The 15,935-nt window shown below is 42.1% G+C and overlaps 1 protein-coding gene across 3 annotated transcripts in view; it reads left to right on the forward strand.

Annotated features, from left to right (window-relative positions):
* The window catches only part of Ankrd13a (ankyrin repeat domain 13A), a 30,518-nt gene extending 15,014 nt beyond the window's left edge, over positions 1-15,504 (forward strand). Inside the window, exons 6-15 of one of the 3 annotated variants that reach the window (XM_042669572.1) lie at positions 279-468; positions 4,390-4,456; positions 5,880-5,961; positions 7,372-7,433; positions 8,257-8,390; positions 9,091-9,248; positions 10,302-10,409; positions 11,890-12,050; positions 12,699-12,766; positions 13,598-15,504. In XM_042669572.1, the coding sequence (XP_042525506.1) occupies positions 279-468; positions 4,390-4,456; positions 5,880-5,961; positions 7,372-7,433; positions 8,257-8,390; positions 9,091-9,248; positions 10,302-10,409; positions 11,890-12,050; positions 12,699-12,766; positions 13,598-13,793 (1,226 nt within the window). In that variant the 3' untranslated portion in view covers positions 13,794-15,504. The remainder of the gene's footprint in view (positions 1-278; positions 469-4,389; positions 4,457-5,879; positions 5,962-7,371; positions 7,434-8,256; positions 8,391-9,090; positions 9,249-10,301; positions 10,410-11,889; positions 12,051-12,698; positions 12,767-13,597) is intronic. The other 2 variants (XM_042669574.1, XM_042669573.1) reach the window with 2 other exon arrangements.
* Positions 15,505-15,935: the final 431 nt, after the last annotated feature.

Below are 15,935 nucleotides of genomic sequence, written 5' to 3' on the forward strand. Positions count from 1 at the left end.
GGCTAGCACTCTACCACTTGAGCCACAGCACCACTTCTGGCTTTTTCTGCTTATGTGGTGCTGAGGAATCGAACCCAGGGCCTCATGCATGCAAGGCAAGCGCTCTACCACGGAGCCACCTTCCCAGCCCCAAGAATCAGTATTCTTGAGGCTTTACCAGACAACACTTGAAAAAAGAGTAACCGTGTGAAAGATGGTATGTTTTAGCATGTGAGACTTAACATGATTTTGCGTCTTTCTAGAGCCGAGCTTCCTTATGCTCTTGACTCTTTTAACAGACAACTGGGCAGAGTTGATGGAAGTCAACCACGATGACAAAGTGGTCACCACTGAACACTTTGATCTTTCCCAAGAGATGGAGCGTCTCACTCTGGACTTGATGAAGCCGAAAAGCAGGGAAGTTGAAAGGCGGCTCACAAGTCCAGTTATCAATACCAGCCTTGATACTAAAAACATTGCTTTTGAAAGGTACGGAGTTGGACCCTAGATTTTAATGCCTATTCCATGTCTCTCTGTATTCATTGGAAATTATGGGTTAATTGGGCTCTTTTCCTAATATGACCTGCTAAACACTAGCAAGTTTCAAGAATGATCTCTAGTCCAACCAAATAGAAACCATAGCTTACCTCCAGTATTCCCTATCCTTTTTATAGTACATTGGTTAAGTGTTAGAGAAATAACTTCATATTCATCTATGGACCTTTTCTAGTGGATATTATTTGGATCTTATTTTTGTTTTGGTATTTTGAATCTGCAACAACATCCCTAGTCCTAAACCATAGAGCTGTGAGTTTCTGGCAGCTAACATTAACCTAGTATTGAATTCAATTGTACTGATATTAGTCCAATTTGCTCTTACTATAACAGCAAAATATGTCTTTTTTCCCCCCATGTATATGAAGCAATAGTTTAGAACAAGAATCTAGAAGGAGTTTGGTTTTGTTGCACACTCTATGAGGAGAATTTTCCAGAGAGGTGTGTTCCTGGGTTGATCCAGATGAGAATACCACTCCTGATTATCCACCTACGAGAGGAGGCGGGAGGCCTTTGAGTATAGGGGAAGCAGTAGCTGTCACCTGTCTACCGTGGGTCACACCGATCAAGGAGTCCCTATGAGCCCTTAGTGTTTGCCTAGTATGTCAGATCCAACTCTTTGGAACCAGAGTAGCATAACCTGAACTAAAAGGGGCACTCAGTAGCATAACCTGAACTAAAAGGGGCACTCACCCTGGCTTCAGACATCCTTTCCTCTTTGCAAATATGCTAACTGTCCTCTTTTGAAGTTATTCTTTTCTTCTATGATTCTGGTGTAAAATTGCCTCATAAAACTGAGAGATTTTTAGGCAAACCTAAAAACTTGTGCTTTTTTCCTTCCAACTTAGATCAGACAGTAGGACTAGGGTATCTGTTGGAGCAGAAGGAAAAGCCAGAACAACACAGCTTGTGTGATGTCCCCAGGTTTTGTTCTGATGGGAGCCATAAGCATCCCCTGAGATAGGGATGTCTTCCTGCCAACACTGAGGACAGCAGAGTTGAGGGACTGAACTGTGGATCTACCTGGAAGTATCTCCAGGTTTCCCATGCTCCTCTGCAGGCAGGGAGCATACCTTCAGTTTAGGACTCTGTTTATAACCCCAGGAGTTCAAGGCTGCCCTCATTCCCACAGCCCATCAGTAGAGATGAGAGGGGAAAGACTGAATGCTATCAGTAGGGCCACATGGTTCAGGGCAAGGGGCTTGATCTCTCCAGTTTTCCATTTCCTTAGCTAAGAGAGACAGAGACAGAGACAGACAGAGACAGTGAGAGACAGAGAGAGAGAGAGCGAGCATGTGTGTTTCAAGATGATGTCTTAGAAGTCTATGACGCTAAGATGTCATAAGAAAAGAGATTGTTCCCTATATAGCTCATCAGCACAGTTGCAAGAGTCATTGCTTGTGCCTTATAAAAGGAGTGAAGCAGTAAATGATTTTATTCCGCCAGTGCAGATAGAAAATGAGTATTGAGGAAGAAGGCATGTTTTGTATTTATATGGTCACAGGGTTTCAAATGGTTCTAGCTGACTCTCCATTTGCAGCTGACAGTTGGCTGCTGAGCAAGAATTTCTGGGACAGCTGAGCTGCTTTACAGACCTCATAATTAAATATGTGATCAGCGAGCTTCTCATGCATCAAGGAAGGATTTTAGCCACTCTTGACTGTGAGGTTTGCACAGAGGTGCAAGTGTTTATTTGGCTAAATGTGATTCTTTCCCATTTTATGTGGAAGGTATAGCTCTCTCCCACTTTCTTGGAGTCTGTCAATCAGTTTTTCATGCTTGCAAATTACTGTATGTCCCTGATGGATTTTTGGTCTGCAGTGTGTACTATTTGATCGTACTTTGGATTTTCCTTTCTCTGAAAGATTATGCCATGCCCACCTCAAATAAAACATTCCCTGTCACTTAGGGCTTTTCTCTAAATTGTGTTTGGTGTCTGATCTCAGGGAAGACAGGCGGAGGCGAAAAGGATGTTAGAGCAAAGCCAGGCTGTCATTTGAATACCTATACATGCAGTTATCCCAGGGCCAAGGCCACTAGCATCATGGTTTTAAAATGGGTTGCCTCTGAGTTCACTAATTATACTGCAGTGTTAGAAGTCACTAGAAGCCAGGATTGATATGGAGCCGTTATAGACAGCCAAAGAGCTTGGTGGGCCCTTGGGGAATGGCGTAGTTTCATCCCTCGGCCAATGTGAACAATGACGTGGAACAGATGCCATCACCTCTCAGTCCCCAAGGAGACCATGTCCCAGCTTAAACACGAAGTGACTCAAGCAATGACCAGAAACTGAGGATTGAATTTGTTAATTGATATCCACTTAGAGATGGCCATGAGATTGTGGTTTATTTGTTACACTTGTGATCTCCACACATCTGCCTTCTAACACTTATTTTGTTTCTGGAATGTAAGTTCTGAGTGGCGAGAGCTAGCATTTGATGTAATCCTGTTCAGAGTCCTGCCTGCTCCTGCATGGGTTATGTTGCACTAATTGTAGGCAACTCAGAGGAAATGGAAAGCCCTGGTCTCTTCTTTCTAGAATGGTGTAAAACAGACCAAAACCTCATGATGCCCCATCCAGACCCATGTCATTACCAACTTCCACTGGAAGGAAAGGAAACTAGAAACGGAAAAGATGAATAAATGCATTGGTTTTGATGACTTGGTTAACCTGCTAGTGTTCCCAAAGCTGCTCTCCAGCTTCCCCTCACTCACCCGGGAGAGCAGCAGGCAGGCTTTTGCCCTACACAGGGCCAAATAAAGCTAGCATGTGCTATCCTAGACCAAGGGCAGGGCTGGGCAGGGGTCCCTTCTGAGTGGTAGTGTTTTAGTCTGCTTAAGAAACAGCCAGTCATCTGAGTTCAAGCCCCAAGACTGGCAAAACAAAAAACAAAACAAACAAACAAAAAAAAAAAACAAAAGAAGAAGAAGAAAGGAAGGGAAAGAAGGAAAGAAGTGAGAGAAAAGGGAGAAAAAAAAAACCCCAAAACCAGAGCTGAGTGTGGTGGTCCATGCCTATATCTCTACACCTCTAAATCTCAACACTCAGAAGGTTGAAGTAGGAGGACTGAGAGTTTGGGGTCAGCCTGGGCTATGTAGTGAGATGGTATAAAAAAGAAAAAAGGAAAGAATGAGAATCAGAATTAAAACCTCTTGGCTGTCCTTGGTTCTGAATGTATTTCTTGTCAGGAGTATATAGAGTTGACTCATTGGGTTTCTGGGCCCATTGCAATGCTTACAGCTACTGTTGCTGTTGGAATCCAAAAACAATGCTGAAAAACTGCTTGTGTTCCTCTCTCCCGTACTGCTGTGGACCTGCTAGAGCGGTGATTCACAAACTACCAGCTTTCCTAGCCTCTTCTAGTGCAGTGAGGAGTTCGTGCCCCACCCACCATCTTCCAGTCCAGTGGGCACTCTTCCATTGTTCTAAGATTCCTCCATGGAGATGTGGCCGCTTATCTGTGGCTGTAGTTAAGATGACCCAGATAAAGGGTGACCCACATACTTTTCCTTGCGGTGAGACTTTGGACGCTGGTCATCTTCATTCTCTTCGTTAGGACAGCTGTCCAATCAATGTCCCCACCTTTGTCCTTTACACTGGCAGTTTTTGTAAAGAAGCCAAGAATGGAAGCTTTCTACGTGTGGAGTGAGGCAAATTGATTAATAACAGTGGGAGGCGGGCGGGGGATGTTTAAACCATCTGTCATCGATAGCATCCTTTTGTGGCCATCAGGACCATGATTTCCAAATGTCCTTCGCTAACTTAAGCTGGGGGAGAAAACTGTAAAGGCTTCAGGGATGAATCTGAATGGCATATTGTACATGTAGAAATTTGTGGTGTTCACTTTTTATCAGAACTAAATCCGGATTCTGGGGCTGGAGGACAGATAAAGCAGAAGTTGTTAATGGTTACGAAGCAAAGGTAAAAGGAAACTCTTAAAGTAAGATTTAATATAGCTATTTAGCTTCTATGCAAATGGGGAGTCTGTTCAGAATTTTTGTTTCATGCATCTGTGCCAGAAGGTCCTTGGGGAAATAAGTTCTGTCTAATGCCTCTCTCTCTCTCTCTCCCTCTCTCTCTCCCTCTCTCTCCCTCTCCCCCCTCTTTCTCTCCCTCTCTCCCCCTTCCTTCCTCCCTCCTTTCCTCTCACTCCCTCCCTCCCTCTTCCTCCCCCCCTCAGATGTTTTATCTTATTTGACATTCAGAGAATGGGATAGTGTGTCCTGAGGAGGTCTTTAGAGATAGAGGGAGATTAGACCTGTCATCTTTTAAAAATATTACACAGTAATTTTTGTTCATTTCTATTACTTCAAAAAAATTATTTCTCTAGCTGACTCTAAGGCTCTTATTTTAAAAAAAATTAGCCTCATTGTAACCAGTGGGCTCATGGTGCATTTACATGACGTCAGGGAATTGAAAACCTTGAAGTCGTGGAAGCCGTGCTCTGTCAGGTCATCTGGCGTTTGATTTTGTCCATTGGCCAGCTGCCAGCTGGCCTTTGCTTGGTCTCGCAATGCGTCAGGGATTGATGGCTTATGGATGGAGCCAGGTGCTGCAGGATCCTCTGGTGGCTCTGAGTGAGCAGAGAAATCTTACGTCATGCTCAGTGAGATGCATTCAGAAACAGTCCTGAGTGTTATTTTCTGCAGCTTTCAGCTTTGGGAATCCACATATGGCACAGACAGTTAATTCTTTGTTAACTGTGACCCTTGATTTTTCACACCACCATATTCCTTAGTCACCCCTGGGAGCATTTTCTCTGGAGGAATATAGATAGATAGATAGATAGATAGATAGATAGATAGATAGATAGATAGATAGATAGATAGATAGATAGATAGATATAGATATATAGTAATTTTTTTTGTCACTAGGTAGAATGTCTTCACTAGTATTTTGCAGGATTTCTCTGAATCTGCCAGGTCTAGAGAACCTCACCCTTTTCCTTCTGCCCAGCCCTGCAGATGGCTGCCTAAGACAGCACTGTTAGAAGATTACCAGAGCAGTGGAGGAGTGGGAAGCAGGCTTGGGTGCAGTGGGAACTCGGTTGGGAAACCTAAGTCCAAGACATGGAGGCTGTTTAGCAAAAGGCAGGGCAAGTGGGAAGATGCAGCCTGTCAAATTAGCCCCTCCGTGACCAGCTATGAAGGATAACTGTGGATGCATTTCCAGATGAATAGCTTGTGTATTTTGAAAGGATCCTAATGATTGTTAACCATTTCTCATTTTAATTTGGCTAGATTGTTTTGGTTTCTTTTGCTTCAGCATTCTTGCTCTTAAGATGTTTTCTTTTCTGAGTTTTGATGTTCTGTGTCACTGTTTTCTTTTGTGCACATCTCTCAAGGTTTACACAGTAAATAATGTGAGTGTGATAACCAAAATACGCACAGAGCATTTGACAGAAGAAGAAAAAAAGAGATATAAAGGTAATCTTCCCCTTGCTTTTTTTTTTTTTTTTGTTGGTTGTGGGGCCTGAACTCTGGGCCTGGGCACTGTCCCTCAGCTCTTCAGCTCAAGGCAAGTGCTCTACCACTTGAGCTTCAGTGCTCTTCTGGTTTTCTGAGTGTTTATTGGAGATATGAGTTTCATGGACTTTCCTGCCCGGGCTGACTATGAACCGCGATCCTCAGATTTCAGCCTCCTGAGTAGCTAGGATTACAGGCGTGAGCCACCGGCGCCTGGCTCCCCTTGCTTTTTTAATTCTTTTGTTTATTCTTTTTAGTTTAGCGAGAGCCTTTGTTGGCTCTATTACATTTGGGGTTCATGTTATTGGGGCATGCTAACCTTTTTATAAAAGTTTCCACAGACTGACTCACTCTTGGAGTTTTTCCATAGTTGCTTTCAGCTGTAATTAAAACCATTCATGAGGCTTCTTTCTGAATTATGACAATTGTTAGATTTATCCAAAGAAGTAGATAAAGAATATTAGAGAATGTTTATCAATGAGTGATGTCATCTAACCTCTTATAAGGAAAGATTTGGATAAAACATGGGCTCTGAACTAGCGCACCACCAAGAAGTGGTGTTGCTATTTCTTGTGAAACTGCATATCCCCTGTGTCTCAGATTCCTCAGCAGCAAAAAGGAGGTGATACTGACCCTCTTAGTTGTTAAGAGACTTGGATGAGTTCCCACATACAACACTTTAGCATTGTGCCTGAAGTATATAGTAATTGCTTAAGCACCAGTACCACTAGCACTTTTCCACTGCTCCATTGTGACAGATGAAGGAATTGAGCCCCAGAGCACACAGCAGTGAATGGCCAAGGTGGGATCAGAACCCATATCTGGCTCATTCCTAAATCCAAGTTCCATCCAATATTCTGCTTTAACTCAGTTTTCTTCTATTAACATATATTAATTGCATAAAGCAATGGATTTCAGGAGCCAGGCATTGGTGGCTCATGCCTATAATCCTAGCTATTCAGGAGGCTGAGATCTGAGGATCATGGTTCAAAGCCAGCGCGGGCAGCAAAGTCCATGAGACTCTTATCTCCAATTAACCACCAGAAAACCAGAAGTGGTGCTGTGGCTTAAGTGGGAGAGTGCTAGCCTTGAGCTGAAGAACTCTGGGACAGCGCCTAGGCCAAGTTCAAGCCCCACAACCAAAAAGCAATCAAACAAACAATTCTTGTAATGCTCTAGTTTAAAGATCTTAATTAGTATGCTATAAAGAATAAAGTTGTTTTTGTGGATGATTTTTATCAGCCTGACTATAAATGGATTTCCTAATGCCAGGTAGCTTAGCTCAGAAACTTTAAAATGTGATGAAGATATTTTTTTCTACAGGCACGAGTGAGATATAATATTAAGCATTAAACTATTCTTCCTTTGTAGCGGACAGGAACCCTTTAGAATCCCTGCTGGGTACTGTGGAACATCAGTTTGGTGCTCAAGGGGTGAGTTTTTCATTTAGTGCAGTTTAATGAAAAGTGAAATCAGCTCATCAGTGCTTGTGATGGTATTTTCTGCATCCTGAGTAGGCTACTTTGTGTAAAAAGATTAAAAAGAATTCCCAAGTTTGAGTAAGAGGCTCTCTTTTGAAAGAGAATTAAGATGAATGAGTCTTTGAAAACAAAGCTTTTGAAGGAATGGTATGATTACAGAAATTAGGCATGTTTTCTCTCATCTGTTATAAATAAGGCACCTCTATACGACATAACACTGTTTCTATTGTGACAGCACAATAATATTTTCTTACTTGATTCCCCCAAATCACTATATGTAACTAGCACAGTGGATATCACTGAGGATCAGAAAAATGAAATTTCCTTTCCAGTGTCACAGAGCTGGAACTTAAACTCCAAGATTCAAATCTTACATTCTTTGAAAAAAATATGTATGTGTGTGTTGGGGTTACTGCAGTTTGAACTCAGAACTGCACACCTGCTATAAATGGATTTCCTAATGCAGGAACCTTAGCTCAGAAACCTGAACCATGCCTCCAACCCAACTTTAAAGTGTTTTCGTCAATTTCTTTTCAATAAAAATGGAAGAGAGAGTACAGGAACATTTTTAGATGAGGAAATCCATTGGATTTGCCATGTAGCTTGCTAACAGAGTTTTTGATTGGCATGTTCCATTAAATAGTTTAAAAAAACAAAACTAGTGACTAGAATTTCCTGATGGTAGCTGGTTAACATGTCTGCCTCATAGACTTGAGTGCTGTAGGCCATTACTTGTAAGCATCATTTGCACTTCTGATTCTGAGTTCTGGCTCAGCAGGACCTCACTACAGAGTGTGCCACCGCAAACAACCCCACGGCCATCACACCTGACCAGTACTTTGATGAAGACTTTGATCTGAAAGACAGGGACATCGGAAGGCCAAAAGAGCTGACTATTAGAACTCAAAAGTAAGAGCCATTTTCAATTTACAGATGGAGTCAGAAGTTGTACTGTTTTATAGTGTAAGGGTCCTTCATGCCTCTGGCCCTTTCACTTTTAAGTTACTTTATCTGGGAAAAGTAATAGTAGACTGCCTTTCTCATTAGCTTTTTTCAAGTGGGATAATAAATGAAAGTATTTTTTTTTTTTTGTGCCAGTCCTGGGGCTTGAACTCAGGGTCTAGGCACTGTCCCTGAGCTTTTGTGCTCAAGGCTAGTGCTCTACCACCTGAGCCACAACTCTACTTCTGACCTTTTTTAGTGATTAATTGAAGAGTCTCACACACTTTCCTTCCCAGACTGGCTTTGAACTACAATCCTCAGATCTCAGCCACCTGAGTGGCTAAGATTATAGGCATGAGCCACCAGTGCCTGGATCTTTTATCCCCCCATTGGCTGCTCCAATGAAATGATTTCCATCAGCTATCAATTTCTCCATGCTTTTTGTTAATTAAGGTTATTGCAGGAGTAGGTTGGAATGTAAGGCCTCTTCTGATCACAAGAATTCTGGGTGATGTAAATTCCTCATGGTTCCAGGCCTGAGTGGTTCTGAATTTAAGAGATAACTCAGTAGCATGTGGAGTGAGAAGCTGTTGTTCTAACTCACCGTGCTGTACTGATATGCTCTCCCCATCTGAGAGCATCTGTCTTTTTCCATCAAATCCTGCAGGTTTAAAGCTACACTGTGGATGTGTGAAGAGTTTCCCCTCTCCCTTGTGGAGCAAGTCATTCCCATTATTGACCTCATGGCTCGAACTAGCGCTCATTTTGCAAGACTAAGAGATTTCATCAAATTGGAATTCCCGCCTGGATTTCCTGTCAAAATAGGTACCATTCAGCTCAGGCACAAGTGTGAGATTTACTCATTTTTGTGGATGATATGATGTTTCATGGAATTGGAGGTACCAGGTAGCCTATGATAAATATAATAGAGGAGGTAACAGAATTATGCTCTGTTTTAAGAAGCGTTACAATCTGGTTCATTTTGCATATGAGAATTAGGAGATCTCTAGCCATTTGGTTCCATTGACAAAGATGTAAAAAGCCATCAAAATATAACATTGTTTTAAAGTCAAACCTTAAGTGAAACTTTAAACTTTACTCAAATGAAATTTCAGATTAGGTAATTATTTAGAGAATACAACTCTCATTAAGAACCTTTGATAGGTAACTATGATTTAGGGCCTAACCTAGTATGCAGAATGCTATATATAGTATATAAATACAATGGCTCATACCTGTAACTTTATCTACTTAAAAGACTAAAATCAAGGGCTGGGAAAGTGGCTCAGTGGTAGAGCGCTTGCCTTGCATGCATGAGGCCCTGGGTTCGATTCCTCAGCACCACATAAGCAAAAAGTAAAAAGCTGGAAGTGGCACTGTGGCTCAAATGGTAGAGTGCTAGCCTTGAGCTGAAGAGCTGAGGGACAGTACCCAGAGTTCAGGCCCCACGACCAGACCCCCCCCCCAAAAAAAAAAAACAACAAAAAAAACCAACTAAAATCAGAGAGGATTATGGTTGGAAGCCAGCCCAGACAGAAAAGTCCAAAAAATTCTATCTCTATTTAGCCAGAAAAATGGCAGACTGAGGCATGGCTCAAGTGGTAGAGTGCTAGCTATGAATAAGAAAGCTGATGAATTTTAGTTTGAGTTGGTTGTGTATTCATGACATATGAATTCTAGCTCAGTCACTTAATCACATGCTTAATCTGAATCTGAACCTCAGTTTTCCATCTTGATATTAAGGATGTTATTGAGGATAAAGTGAAATCATACTGAGAAAGAAGTGCTGAGCATAGTACCAGCTTAGTAAGCATTCAGTCAATGATGGCTGTTATTATTTTCAGTAAAGTTTATTTATAAAAGCTTTTGTTTTGTTAGAAATTCCCTTATTTCATGTCTTAAATGCACGGATTACATTTGGAAATGTTAATGGCTGCAGCACTGCTGAAGAAAGTCAAAATGTGGAAGGGACCCAGGCTGATTCAGGTAAAAAAAAAAATTCAGTTTGTGATTTTAAAAGCAACATATATTCATTATTGATATATTACAATATATTATTGATATAGTATAACATATTAATGCATTATATCAATAATTCATATGTTAATGATTAACATTAATTGATTTATTGATTACTAATCATTTTGATACTCAGGTATCTATATGAAATAGATCTGTGTTGGATAAATGGAACCTTTTAGATTTCCTTCAGAGTAAATGAAAAGAAAAAATTTGGAGGATATTTTATTAGCCAGTTTTCATCACTGATTAACAAGAGTGAAGCAAAACGAGGAAAGACTTACTTTGGGCTCATGATTTCATAGGTTATAGGCTGTGTTCTGCTGGCTCCTTTGTTTCTGGCTCTGTGGGTGAATATAATGGCAAAGGGTGTGGTAAGGCAGAACTGCTTACTTCATGGCAGCCAGGAAGGTGGGGGGGAGGGGTGTGCCTGAGACTATCCCTAGGCAAAAGAACAAGGTACTAACTGAAAAATACCTAAAACAAAAAAGGCTGGAGGCATGGCTCAAGAAGTCAAGCACAAGGCCTTGAGTTCAGTTGCCTGCATTGCCCCTAGCCGGGAAGACAGCTTTTCTTAAAAATCAGCTTTATTGAAGATGTAGCAATGAACAGGGTCCCCTGTATAATTGATATGTTAATTTTAAAAATCTAAAGAAAATCATCTATAATGAGTTTAATATGCATAGTCAAAGGGTCTCACTTTAGTGTGACAATTCCATGCATTTGAACAGATCTATGCATTCTGTGTAAACACCAATACAGTTAAGACAGCATTTATAGATGTTTCCAAATTCCCTCATGTTTTCTTGCATTCGATCCAATTTTTTTTCTTTTGGAAAAATACACAGCTACACATATTAGACTTAGTCCTCAAAGGATACACAAGTAAACCCTTCCTCTGTCTAGAATCTGGAAATAGAACTAGAGTTGAAAGAGAAATCTTCACTTTTTATATAATAGTTTTCAGTATTTTTATGATTATGCATTAATGTTTCCACTTACAAGATCAAAGCATAAAGAAAAACTGTACTGCAATACATTTTACTGTTTTACTAGTCTTAAAAATCCTTCATGTAATAGTAATTATCATTACTGTGATCCTTTTTTTAAAATCTTTAAAGCTGTGTATTGTGGCTCATTCCTGTAGTCTCAGCTATTTGAGAGGCTGAGGCAGGAAGATCTCTTGTGGTTAGGAATTCAAGGCCAGCCAGGGCAACACAGCAAGACCCTATCTCCAAACAAACAAAAAAAAGTCTGAATGTTGGACAAGTTGGTATGTGTCTGACTTCCTAGCTCAAAGCAGGACCATAAGCTTGAGGCCAGCCTGGGCTAAGCAGTGAGGTTGAGGTCACCTTAAACTATACATTGAGATCCTGTCTGGAAATAAGAAAGGTCAAAATTTATGGTAATGAGCTCAGACACTGGATTGTTTCCTTTTGTGTTTTAGCTTCCCAGGTTACAAACTTTGAGGTTGATCAATCTGTATTTGAAATTCCTGAATCTTATCATGTTCAAGACAATGGCAGAAATGTGCACTTACAAGACGAAGATTATGAAATCATGCAGTTTGCCATTCAACAGAGCTTGCTGGAGTCCAGCAGGAGCCAGGTTTGTTGGCATTAGTGGCACTTACCTAAATAACCAGTTTGACTCATGATATTTATAGATTATTTTAAGCTTTACATACCCTGTCTTTTATGAAAGCTGACCATCTGCAAACCCTACTTCGCATTGCTGACAGTGTTTTCAGAGTCTTTCCTATTCCTCATGCTTAAAATGTAGTTAAAATTGAGGTGTTTTGTTTTGTTTTTGTTGGTTATAGGGCTTGAATTCTGTGCCTAGGCACTCTCAGCACTTCAGCTCAAGGCTAGCACTCTACCACTTGAGCCACAGTGCCACTTCCGGTTTTCAGTTGGTTTAGTGGAGATGAGTATCACAGATTTTCCTGCCTGAGCTGGCTTTGAACTGTGATCCTCTACTCTTGCCCTAAAAGAGTGATGTCTTTGGCCATGTAAATGTAGCCTAAGGGTATCATGTGTAATCTAGGAGAAGGTGGCAGCCCAATCAGCATGGCTTCTGACACCCTTCAAAATCTTGTAGGATCTTTGAGGTAACCCCAATCTCCATTAGTATTTCACACAGCATTATCAATAATAGGCATGGAAAATATTTTGTTTCTATAGCTCTTATTTCCTTGTCAAGGTGGCAGCTATTCCTTCTCAGAGTTGTTCACGTCCATCGTATTTGTATTTGTAGGAACTTTCAGGACCAGCTTCAAATGGAGGGATCAGCCCAACACACAGCTATGAGGCCCAGTATGAGAGGTGATAAATAATAACTTTTTTTTGTTAGTATTGAGTTTTGAACTCAGGCTTCCTTACCCACTGCTGGCACTCTACCACTTGAGCCACGTCTCCAGCTCAGCCTTCTGATTGCTGTTTTGGAGATGAAAGTCTCGTGGACTTTGGTCTGGGATCCTGTGGATCTCAGCTTCCTGAGTAGCTAGGATGACTGCCATGAGCTCCTACTTTTGGCTTGGCATGACTCTTGACCATGTGGCTCTTGTCAAACTGAGGTTGACACAGGCCCTTGCTGCTTTGGCAAATGTGTGGCTGTGCATATTACTCTTTTCTTTATGGCAAAACTACTCATTAAATTAGCTCTCTACATGTCTGATAGCTCCTTTCCAGGAAGGAGTGGTAGAAGGGCTGACAGGGCACAGGTCAATGCTACTGACAGAAAAGAGAGAAAATGTTTTCTGGTCTATTCGGTCTGTGATGTCTCTAGTGAGAAGTTTATACCATTTTAAAGACAGTGACATGGGGAATAATTACAGAGATGTTAGCTCTTTTTAAGAAAAAAAAAGAAAACTGTAATGATGCATTTTCAAGGCACTTTTTTCTGTAAGTTAGGTATAAGCCAGAGTTGTAAACAACCTGGTTTTGCTGTAAAACAGACTCAAGTTCAATTCCCAGCACCATCACATAGTAGCTGGGTGATCTTGGGCAGGGTCTCCTCTTCTGAGTAGCAGCTTTCTGGCACCCATGCTCCCATGCACAGTTATATGCACATAGAAAAGCACCTGGCACAGTGTCCTTGCTGCCACTGCCACGATGTAGTAGCTGACTGCCTTTTCTTCTTTCTCTTCAACCCAGGGCCATCCAGGAGAGCCTCCTCACCAACATGGAAGGCCTGTGCCCAGGTGCCCTGAATGAGTCCAGCCGTTTTGACAGCGACTTGCAGTTGGCCATGGAGCTCTCTGCCAAAGAGCTGGAAGAGCGGGAACTCCGTCTCCAGGAGGAGGAGGCTGAGCTCCAGCAAGTCTTACAGCTGTCACTCACTGAGAAATAGATCTTTCTGTCTGCACGGGCCATGCACCAAGGCTCTGGGCTGCACATGAGTGCTGTGTCCGCTGCCAGGCCCCAGGCCTGAGGGCCTCCACTTCATGTAGATGGCAGCTGCCCCTTCTTTCCACAGAGGTGCAGGACCAGTGACTCCCCGGCCCTGTAGGTGCCCCTGGAGTGGAAAGAGGGCCTGGCAGCCCAGCTCCAGGCCACGAGGAGGACAGCACCGCCACTTTCCATTAGCTGTATTGGCTTGCAGGTCACATTTTTACTACCAGCTTTAGACAAAACCCCAATTCGTGCAGGGTTCTAGATACATTTCTACCCCAGAGTGATAACATTATTGCTAAGTCAGGGTGCTTTTATATAGGAGAGCAGCAGCCTTTGTAGAGTGGCTTATGAGAATTGGACACCTTCTTTAGTGTTCACCAAAGAAATGGGTTGTGCCGATCTACTCTTTATTTTTACCTTTCTATAGGGTTTCTAGGAAGTTGCCATCATTCCTCTCCATTTCCACCTTGTTCCATACCTTCCAGCCCCCACCCCTTCTACCCCCTCCTCACACCCTAGCTAAAGTTAAAGAGGAGATATGTACAGGATCTATTTTAGATTATGCTTAACTATTTGCATCAAATGAAGATGAATGACCACGGATGTTGCCTTAGCCTTAAAACTTACTAATAGTTTCAAACCACCTCACTCCATGTGTTGAGGGATCTGGATTGTCTTTGAGAAGGCAGCTCCTTTGAGAGCAGGTTCCTCCAGACAAAACCCAAGGCAGCTAATCCTGTCCCTGGCGGGATAGAGAGGGGAACCCAGGGCTGTTGCCAACACAAATGTGTTGCCTGTTCCAGGGAGGCCTAGGAGGCACCAGCTGCAAATCCGACTTGCAATTTGGCAGGAAAGGATGGGTTTGAGATGAGATGTGAACACGGAGCATGATGGCTCCTCAAAAGGGAAAGTGATGATTCCACATTGCTTTTGAGAGTTCAAAACAACATCTTTCTGGATAAATCTATTTTTTAACAGAATCTTTTTATTATTTTTAAAGATAAAAATGACTACTCCCATCAGTAGCAATACAAGGTTATACATTTTAACCAGATTTTTCTCAGGCCTCTTTTGGATACTTTTAGTAGTTAACTATTTTGTCTAGCTCTCCTGTAAATATCCATCACATAACACACAGACCCTGGGGAATACCGGCCGACCATTCTCCCAGGCTGCACTGAAATCACCCGGTAAACTGTATCCTCCTTTGTTTTGCGTCTGTTTCCTATTGCGCTTCTTTTGGGATAGGAAGAGAAACACAAACTCCTATTCTAGTTGATGTCTGAATCATACAGTGAACGTTGCCAGTTATGTTCCTAGACACAAAGAATTGTGCTTTTAATGCCCGATAGCCATCTGCCTTTTTTGTCATGCTCTGACCAAAAACTTTGCACACAAGGCCAGTAGAGGTGACATCACACTCATTCCTTACACAGCGGCGTTTACAATGAGCCAAGTTCTTGGGAATGACTGCAGTTATTTTACGTGTTGTTTACTCACTAAGGCAAATCATAGGGAATTTCTATGTTTGCATTCCATTGCTCTGCTTCCTGACTTTGACTTTGTCCCCAAGGAGTCACTTAAAAAGGGACTGAGCATTGTGTCAACCTGTTTTTCATGTTCCCTCAAAATGCAAATAAAGCTTGCTTCCCTAGAGGGTGCTCATACACTGGAGTCCAAGTGGTCTGTTTTCTAGTTACTGGATGCACCCCACTCACTTCCCACCCACATCACATTGCCACATGGGCAACTCCCAACTTGGGAGTCTCTTCCAAGGCTGCCTTCTGGGAGACCAGGGCTTGCTGCTTCTCAAGTCAGTGCTCAAATGATAATCAGTGCCTCCAGACTCACCTTATACCTAAGTGTGAGGCTGCTTTACTTTTAGGGGGCACCACCAGTACTTTGAGCCACACAGCACCATGTAGAAAACTCTTCAGTTCAATAAGCCTCTAATGGCTCAATATCCACCAAAATGACTGAACAGTGGCTCCCAACACTCTATGGCAATCAGGTAGAAGAAAGTTTCTAAGACAGTCTGTTCTGCAAACAAGCTTGTCACAACACACAGCAGCAAAGTACATGATGACAGGAAAGGGAA

This window comes from Dipodomys spectabilis, unplaced genomic scaffold (assembly GCF_019054845.1).
Source record: "Dipodomys spectabilis isolate Male_0828 unplaced genomic scaffold, ASM1905484v1 ptg000499l, whole genome shotgun sequence".
In the NCBI taxonomy this organism is placed as follows: domain Eukaryota; kingdom Metazoa; phylum Chordata; class Mammalia; order Rodentia; family Heteromyidae; genus Dipodomys; species Dipodomys spectabilis.